At 47.7% G+C, this 10,000-nt stretch overlaps 1 protein-coding gene across 24 annotated transcripts in view; it reads right to left on the reverse strand.

Moving 5' to 3' along the window:
- LOC123507147 (homeobox protein Meis1-like) overlaps positions 1–10,000 on the reverse strand; it is a 518,053-nt gene that overhangs the window by 371,139 nt on the left and 136,914 nt on the right. For 19 of the 24 annotated variants that reach the window (XM_045259776.1, XM_045259772.1, XM_045259785.1 and 16 more), the window contains exon 7: positions 2,585–2,677. The exons of the other annotated variants lie outside the window; for them this stretch is intronic. In XM_045259776.1, the coding sequence (XP_045115711.1) occupies positions 2,585–2,677 (93 nt within the window). The remainder of the gene's footprint in view (positions 1–2,584; positions 2,678–10,000) is intronic. 24 annotated transcript variants of the gene reach the window in all.

Genomic DNA, 10,000 nt, shown 5'->3' on the forward strand with positions numbered 1-10,000 from the left:
AAACTCACACATGACACGTAAAATAACATACATAACATACATGAAAAAGACGAACATGACATATAAAATTACACACATGACACATAAGATGACAAATGCCACGAACAGACACTGATGCTGTAATGACAACAATAACCCACGGCGCGCCGCACACAAATGACACATCAATTCTGGCACATGACACCCCAGACAACACTCACTTCCCTCCGCTAAGATACGAGGACCACGTGACAAGGTGGGAAACATGCGCGCGCCGCGAACTAATGTACTAGAAACACAGAAAGGAGGTGGAAAGGAAACATACATACTTGCACATTCATACCACTTCATATTTTACATAAGATATAAGAAGGTAATCAATATTCTCATAAATAACCTCAATATGTAGCTATGAAGCAATATGTAGGTAACACCCGGCAGGCACGTAGTGATGTCAACACCACATTCCACTAAAATGTAATCTTAAAAAGACACAAATCTTCAAGAATTTCGGATATATCTTTAAAAATCTGATATAATCCCAGAAAGAAGAATATATAAGGTTATTATTTCCAATCCAAATTTCCTTCAGATATCCAGGAACAGCCTTCAGAAATCCGGATTACATTGCTACTGTTGCCGCTTTGCAGAGGGCGCCGCGACGGGGCACCAGCCACACATGACACATACGCATGGCCGCCTCAGCTCAAGATGTGGCTGAGCTGCTTCCTTACATGAACACAGGCGCTCACATTATTACCTCGGTCCCTCACCTGAGCGACGCAGGTGTGTGGCTAAAATGAGTCAGGTGTTTAAATGTATTTCCTAACATTCGGGTTTATTTTTCGTTCACGCTCTGAATATACTTCTCTCACTCTTGCTGAAATTGATTTGCTGCAGAATATTAGCGAGTCGCGAGGTATTTCCCGCTCTTGATCTCACATTACGCTTTTTCGTCTCGCCTTCCCTTCCTTTTTGGAATACGGACCCGTGAGGCATTTTCGCTCCAACTCCCAAGGCAAACTCTGGTTTCATTCTCAATTTAGACTACAAGACTCAGAGACGCAGTGTTGTGACGCAGGACGCCGCTCCGCCCACACCTCACCTGCCTGTGTTACCTGCACTTCTTGACGTCACTCATTATTAACATTCCTCACTGTTTGGTATCGGAAGCTCAACTTCTCGTGTCCTGTTCAGGGTTCAAGTTATTCAGCAACCCTGCCGGCCGAGGTCATCGTCTTATTCTGCTCTATCTTTTCTCCTTTTATCAATCAATGATTCAATCAAACTACGCATTACTTTAACCATCAGAAATACAGAAAATAGAAACAAAAGCTCAAATATTATTGCTTTATATTAAAGATACGTGAAATTGTCAATGCTTTTCTTTTCCATCTCCTCCTCCTTCACCTCTTCTTCAATGACAAAGCGGACACCGACGACTTCGATGCAAGACTAAACTGTTTATAAGCCCGTGCGGCCCCGAGTTGCAGAAGGCACCGGAGAGGAATAGATTTAGGGTGTACCGACCTTGACAAATCCTTACTTGGCGCAGCTTGACGGAGGGGTCGACGCTCACACTGACAAAAAGACTAAACTTACGTCAGACTAAATGTCATCCGTCAGGGCAAGAGTCTGACTAATTGAACAGCAGGTAAGGTGACTACCAGGCCAGGTTAATTAGAGTAAATGAACTACAGGCCAGGTGAGGAATAGGTGAGCGTACAGGCTATGCAGGTAGTGGCTCTTAAAGCAGGTGAACCACAGGACAGGTGAAATGCCGCCCAGGTGAGGAAGAGGCCAGGTGGAGGCAGACGACAGGTGCGAGCAAGGAGGGCGAGCTGGCGCATCTCAGACTCCTTAATCACGCTGTTTGGCACTGGGGGTTAAAAATACCAGACCGACAACACTTAGACGGTAGGGCGGCAAGGCGCGCGCGCGGGACACACACACACACACACACACACACACACACACACACACACACACACACACACACACACACACAGGGAGGAGGTTTTTAAAGCACATCTTCACACTTTACTTCATAGTCGAGACACAGAGTGGAGCCAAGACACCACAGCACCACAACACAGCCACTACCAGCCACTACAGGAAGCTGCACTAAACACTACTTGTACGCCTCGTGACGCGCCTCCACCGCCCCGCCACACGCCGCCCCGCCTCGCTCAGCTCACTCCAGAGGGACAGAAATTAGGAGTTGAACAAAATAAAAAGTCATAAAAAAAAGCTTGATATGCAACAGCTGGAAAAAGCATTGCCTTGATCCGGCTTGAGTTATGTTGACTTATCCCGAGAGAGTCATTACACGGGGCCATTAGGGAGATAGCAGTGAGAACATCGACGTGGGGTGGTGATGTTGTGAGGAAGATCAAGATTCGATTAAGTGTCGGGTTAGTCAGTCAGTGGAGGGAGGGAGCGGGGGGGCGGGAGGTGGTGGTGGTGGTGGGGGCGGGGCGGGCTATAGCGCCTCTACTGTACACCGGTGAACGAGCCTCGAGCATGGTAAACAAGGCAAATACCATAATAAACAAGGATAATAATATACACAAGCCTGCCTCAGTCAGCCCCAGTCCTCACCCACCTTTGGCATACACAGCAGCGCCGACGATGCGAATTCAGGCTGGTCGTGTTTGGAGGGTCCTTTAGAGTCAACACTTGAATCCCACGAGGGACCCTGGACAAACAAGGGGGCAAATCAGCCTCTGTTATAATCTCCTCTCTCTCTTTCTCCCTCCTACTCTTCTCTCCCGCTCTCTCTTTCGCACTCTGCCTCCACACCTTCTCCTCCTTCACTGGAACACCAACATAACACACTCTTAAGGGTCAGGGGAGGGGTGGAGTGGGGTGCGGGGTGGGGGGAAGGGAGAGCTCTGTTGGTAAAAAAGGAAAAACAAATCTAAGAGCCAATTTGGTGGCTCTCGAGGTGAGGCGACTCAGGATGGATGGATCCCTGGTGGCAGCAAGCAGAGGGCGAGGGGCGTGTGTTAGGGACAGAGAGAGAGAGAGAGAGAGAGAGAGAGAGAGAGAGAGAGAGAGAGAGAGAGAGAGAGAGAGAGAGAGAGAGAGAGAGAGAGAGAGAGAGAGAGAGAGAGAGAGAGAGAGAGAGAGAGAGAGAGAGAGAAACATGGCGTGAATAAGGGGCAGGGAGGGCAAGAGAGGGAGACAGATCGGGAATAGGGAGACAGGGAGGGGCGTGAGTTAGGTGCAGGGTAGGGTTAAAGGAGAAGGGAGGGGAGGAAGGGGGAGAGGTGAGGAGCTAGGTCTCGCGGCTGTTGACACGGGGTGGGGTAGGAGAAGCAAGGAAGTGTTGGAAGGGGGACGGGGAGGGGGAGACAGTGGGTGTTGAGGGAGGGGGAGGAGGGGAGGGTCGGTGCACCATAAAAAGATCGACGCGGCCCAGAAAGATCAACAAGATCACCACAATCCATCTTCCAGTGGTGCTGTTGGTGTCGCTCTCGGCCACCACCAGGGAAAAAAGAGAGAGACAGGCACAGAGAGAGAGAGAGAGAGAGAGAGAGAGAGAGAGAGAGAGAGAGAGAGAGAGAGAGAGAGAGAGAGAGAGAGAGAGAGAGAGAGAGAGAGAGAGAGAGAGAGAGCAGTAGTAAAAATATGGCAGTGAATATCGTGAGAGTCAATCGGTGAAGCAGACGCGAAAACACTCCCGCCGCCAACGACTGCTTCAGGAGGCACCCGGAAGACCTCGTCGAGCACCGGGAAGAAAAGAAGGAGGAGGAGGAGGAGGAGGAGGAGGAGGAGGAGGAGGAGGAGGAGGAGGAGGAGGAGGAGGAGGAGGAGGAGGGAAGGTAAGATGAACACCCAGCATATAAAACAAACAGTGAAATGTTGAGAAGGCGTCTGGAAGCGGCTGGAAATGGAAGTGTCAGTCTTCGGGGCGACATTACAGAGGGAGGATAAGACCTAAGAGGGGGGAAAGAACAATAGTTAAAAATGGCAGGTGATGGCGTGGCGTGGCGTGGCGTGGCGTGGCATAGCGTGGAGTGGCGTGGGAGGGAGATGTTAACTAGGCAGGCAGGTGAACAGGTAACCGTGAGAACACCAAGGCAGAAAAAAACAATTATACAGAAAGAACTAAAATATTATCAACTACGAGACCACATGAATAAGAGGAAGAGCGAGAGCGAGAGAGAGAGAGAGAGAGAGAGAGAGAGAGAGAGAGAGAGAGAGAGAAGGGGAAAAATAACCTCTGAGATTTTGGAAATAATGTAAGTTCCTCTGGTTCCTCCCCCTAGTTCCTTTTCCCCAACCAGAGAGGACTCTCGTTTATATACAATGATTTCCTCCGGCAACTTTAGGGCGTGGGGTTAAATGGAAAAGTAATGGCATGGCACTTAAGTTACGACAACCCTTACGGCATGATAACTTCTCCACATTTTCTCAGTCCCCTGTCGGCCGCGCGGTGCTCGCCTCGCCTCGCCGCCCAGGGCCAAACTCGCCTCCAATTTTGCGAGTATTGGCCATTTTCCTCCTTCCCGATAAAAGTCGATCCGGGAGTCCAAATTTTCTTTCATTCCAAAAAGACATATAACCACCTTAGCAACATCCACCAATTTCTACGCGTTTTTTCCCTCCGGCAGGAAACTCGTATAGTTACCCTCAACCAGCCAACTTTTCCCATTCCACAGCCTGGGAGCGGTAGGGCAGTTAGCTGCGGCTGCGGCAGTGGGGGGCGGCGGCGTGCAGGTGGGGCGGCCGTACGTCTGAACTTGGCCGGACAGTTGGACAGCTCATGGAAATTATGGCCCCGCTGGAACCTGGAAACTCGAGCGCTGGAGCCTGGCACACCAAATTTACGGTCTTCCCAGTGCCACTCCGCCTCCCTGCCTCCATCCCTGCCGCCACCACCTCCTCCTCCTCCTCCTCCTCCTCCTCCTCCTCCTCCTCCTCCTCCTCCTCCTCCTCCTCCTCCTCCTCCTCCTCTACTCCTCCTCCTCTATACCACTGTCGCTTCTGCCACCACTGCCTCGACTACCACTGGAACTGCCTCAGCCACTACCGCCACCTTCCTGCCTCTCTCTCTCTCTCTCTCTCTCTCTCTCTCTCTCTCTCTCTCTCCACCACCTCCACCGCCACACAAGCCATCTTTTACCGGCGTTACGACTAACACTGTCACTTCCAGGCGTAACTGCTGCACCCATTACAACCACACACACACACACACACACACACACACACACACACACACACACACACAGAGAGAGAGAGAGAGAGAGAGAGAGAGAGAGAGAGAGAGAGAGAGAGAGAGAGAGAGAGAGAGAGAGAGAGAGAAGACATACACAAACACACATGGACCTCAACAAGTACACAATCTCTCTCTCTCTCTCTCTCTCTCTCTCTCTCTCTCTCTATACATTGCAGTTCTGATGTACCGTCAAGGAAAAAACACAGGCATTACTTTCCAGCCATCCCGGGCAGCCCTTCGTCGGTAGGGAGGCTCTGCTCACCGCCCTTCCCTTCCCCTACTATTTCTCTCCTCCTACACGCGGCCGAGGGGGAGAGGGAGGCCAGAGAAACTGTCCCTACACTATGCAATTTTCCAACAGTGTCTTTCCACACCTCTCTTGCTTCCCCTCTCTCTCTCTCTCTCTCTCTCTCTCTCTCTCTCTGGTGGCAATGTGGAATTTGAGGTAAAATGATGCAAAAAATCGAGAGAATGAGAGAGAGAGAGAGAGAGAGAGAGAGAGAGAGAGAGAGAGAGAGAGAGAGAGAGAGAGAGAGAGAGAGAGAGAGAGAGAGAGAGAGAGAGAGAGAGAGAGAGAGAGAGAGAGAGCACTATTTTTAGGTACCAAAGCTCAAACCTCATTCAGTTGGTTTGACAGGTGGCAAATTAGAATAAATCAATATAAATACTCCGCACAGGTGTTCAAGATTCACTGTGTCTCATCTAACACACTCAAAACTGTAGTTACTTGACTCAATGTAACCTAATTTAACCTTAATCTCTTCAGTACTGGGACACATTTTTTACCTTGAAATTTGTGTACGATTAGACCATTTTATTGACATTAGGATAGGTCTATGGAGGTCAGAAGATTAATGGCCACAGTCTTCACTATTTTAATCTCCCTTACACTTAAGTTTGTGAAGTTATATAAAAGCACCAAATAGTCACCAGAATGAATATGAAAATGCGTCCTGGTACTAAAGAGGTTAATCTCCATATTCCTTCATTTCTTAACCTCTGTAACATGACTCAGGAAGCAGAAATTATCCTTCATTCCTTCCTTCATCTCCTCCTTCTTTCCTTCCTCCCTTCCTTAATTATCTTAACCTTACTACTACTAACTCTCCTTGAAAGTAACCAAGACAACCTAACCTTTTCTTGCTTACTTGCTTTTATCTTTCTATCTTTCCCCAATCTAGCATATCTCATACTCTTCCTTGCTTCCCTCACCATATTGTCACCTCTCCTGGTCCTGCTTCCTTATCTGCCTCCTCTAGTCCATCATACCTTACCTTTCCTAACATCACTTCTGGTCTTGTTTTCATACGCTTGCTTACCTTACTTTTCCTAACATCACCTCTTTTGATCTTCCTTGCCTTATTACCTTACCTAGCTCCAATACTCTTGCTTGCCTTACTTTCATAATATCACCTTCCTTGCTTCCTTTCCTTACCTGCTTCCTATAGTCTTGTTTACCTTTCCTTTCCTATCATCTTCTCTCTGGTCTACCTTTCCCTCTTACCTTACCTACTTCCCCTAGTACTACCATACCTTTCCTTAGCATCACTACTTCAATATTCCTGCCTACCTTACCCTTCCTAGCATCACCTCTCCTCGTCTCTCCCTCGGGTTATGCTCTATCAGTAAGCAGTGCGTATGGCCAGCCCCTGTCATCTTCCTCCAGGGCTTCCTAGGAGAGATTTCCAGCTGGATTCGTCCCCTCCTGAAGCCCTTAAAGAGGTGCTTCATTTCCCGGCGATCAGAATTAGCGTCAAGTGTTCTTAGTTTATGTGTTGCCGCGTCACAGCTGGATACTTAAGCTGTATGTGTGTGTGTGTGTGTGTGTGTGCACGATGATCAGCTTAACCAGAAGGAGAGGGAGGAGAGAAGGATGAGTAATATGAAAAGAGATATCTAAACTTAATCAACATAAGATAAAAAGAAATAATTTATGGAGAGAAAAAAAAAAAAAACCTAAATGAGATAAAAATATATACCAACTCGAAATGATAGCAGCAAATACATTACAAGGCCATAAAAGTTTGGAAAGACGAAATATTGACAGCCATAACACTCACACCTTTCTTAGCATTTACTCACGCCACATCCGCACACTACACCCACACCTGCGCCACACCTGCACCTGCCCCACCACACCTGCCGACCCCCGCACACCACAAACACCTGTCCAACATCACAAGTAGGAAAATTCATTACAAGATGCAAACTTAACCCTGAGAGGAACATTTGACTGTGATATGTTCCTCCTCCTCCTCCTCCTCCACCTATTTTCACCCCTCCGAGCCTCCCGTCCTCCCGCCACCCTCATTATCTATAATAGCGGACTGTAAACTTTTAAAATGCTCAGAATCTTATTTTTAATTACTTGACAAGCCAGCTAGCAAAGTCGTCGTCGTCCGTCTCTCTCTCTCTCTCTCTCTCTCTCTCTCTCTCTCTCTCTCTCTCTCTCTCTCTCTCTCTCTCTCTCTCTCTCTCCGATCCCCCTCTTCGCAAAGTTGGATGTTATGGTTATTCTCAGAGACGTCTTGGAACTTGTTGGTGAAGATTTAGCGGATCAAAAACTCGGGTGTCGTGTTGTCGCGGCGAGGCGGGAGGAGACAGGAGGACACGGGAGGAGGCGGGGCGAGAGGAGGTAAAAATGTAAAGAAACGCAAACTAACGCCCTCGAATACTGAACTGTTACTGTTATCCGTGTTGCTTCTCGTCGTGGGGGCGCTGCGATGCCTCCCACACATGTCAGACGAGGCGGGGACAGGCGGCAGGTGACGGGACGAGACGGGAAGAAGGTAGGAATGGAAAGAAACGGAAACTAAATCCCTTGAATATTGAAGTGTTACGCTTATTCCTGTTGCCTCTCGTACCGTCGCCTCCACCTCGCCTGAATTAATGGCTCTTATTCTCAAATACATGTCTGCTTCACCTTAACGATTTCAAAGGCTCCATTTATATATACACGAGTTTTTATAGTGTTTTTCCGATTCTAGAGGCAGAGTGACGAAATATCTGCATTATTGACTGGAGGAGCACTCTTGAAAATTCCGCTAATCATCGCTGTGGCCTTGAAAATAATCACAGTGAAAGAGCAAAACGTATTTTAAAGTGTTTTTACGGTTCTAGCGGCAGAGTGACGAGATTTCTGCATTATTCACTGGAGAAGCACTCTTGAATATCCCGCTAATCATCGCTGTGGCCATGGAAAATAGTCGCAATGAGAGAGCAAAGCGTATTTCAAAGTGTTTTTAAGGTTCTAGAGGCAAAGTGACAAAATTTCTACATTATTGACTGGAGGAACACTCTTGAAAATCCCGCAAATCATCGCTGTGGTCTTGGAAAATAGTCGAGGTGGGAGAGTAGAGCGTTTGTGAGGACGGACCAGTATCACGCAAGAGGTAAAGAAGCGCACCGAGGGAACGGGTTTTTAATAGTGGAAGGCGAGGCGACCACAAAGCGAGCCGAGACACGTGGACGACAAGAACATCCTTTTGATCGTTTCAGGATTCCCCGTAAGAAGACGTGTGAGATGAACCTCCTCCTCCTCCTCCTCCTCCTCCTCCTCTTCCTCCTCCTCCTCCTCCTCCTCCTCCTCCTCCTCCTCCTCCTCCTCTTCCTCTTCCTCCTCCTTTTCTGCTACCTACTCCTCTTCTTCTTTCTCTTAAATATAAAAACCACCACAGCACATCCACCTCTATTCCAACTTAGCTGCACTAACAAAACCTCTCTCTCTCTCTCGTACACTAACACAATCCTTACGTCCTCTCTCTCTCTCTCTCTCTCTCTCTCTCTCTCTCTCTCTCTCTCTCTCTCTCTCTCTCTCTCTCTCTCGCTCCTATCAGCAGCAGCTCGGGGCGATATGGCTAACGATCTGACCTCTGAAAAAAGTGGCAGTGGCTGATGTTTATCTTTATATCGCCTTTAAAGGGCTCCAGTACCATTAAGGGCGCCATAATTATATGCTAAATAGGTTCAACATGCATGGACCGATACTAGGCAGGCTGGACCTTATCGCGCCAGACACGGCTTGTTATACCGCCGTGCTCCTTTGACTGATGTTCTTAATTCTCTCGTTACTCTTTTTTTTTCTCTCTCTTCCCTTTTTCTGCTTTTTCTTATCGTTATTTTTTTTCTGTTTTACCTGATTTTTTTTTCTCTTTTCGTTTCGTTTTGATTTCATTTTTCTTATCTTTTCCTTCTTGTCTTTATCATTTTGTTCTTCTTCCTCTTCCTCTTCCTCTTCCTTGTTTCTTTTCTTATTTTTACTCTCTTCTATCTATCAAACTCTTCACTGCTAAATTACTTACTCCCATTATCATTATTAACATTGCAGCCATAATTATAATCAGAGAGAGAGAGAGAGAGAGAGAGAGAGAGAGAGAGAGAGAGAGAGAGAGAGAGAGAGAGAGAGAGAGGAACAACACACAAAACACCCACCCCAAATAAACAAACCGAATCAGAAAAAAAAAACACACGAACCGAAGAAAAACACAAAACAAACCCGATAAACACTAAACACGCGAAACAAAACACACGAAAACAGGAACAAAGAAAAAAAAAACAGAAAAAAAGGAAAAACGAAAGAGGCATTAAAACCTTGAGGCAGAAGGAATACGTAGCCGATAACAATCAGGGTAGAACAAGGCGTCGTTAAGCACTGAGTCGAACAACATGTGGATGGAATGGGGAGGGAGGAAGCAGGAGAGAGGGAGAGAGGGAGAGGGAGAGAGGTGACGGACGGTGCTGGCTGACAGGTGACGCGAAGCAGTGCGGGCGTGTGGCAGTCACTTAACACTTCAAGCC

The sequence above is a fragment of the Portunus trituberculatus genome, chromosome 21 (assembly GCF_017591435.1).
Source record: "Portunus trituberculatus isolate SZX2019 chromosome 21, ASM1759143v1, whole genome shotgun sequence".
Lineage (NCBI taxonomy): Eukaryota > Metazoa > Arthropoda > Malacostraca > Decapoda > Portunidae > Portunus > Portunus trituberculatus.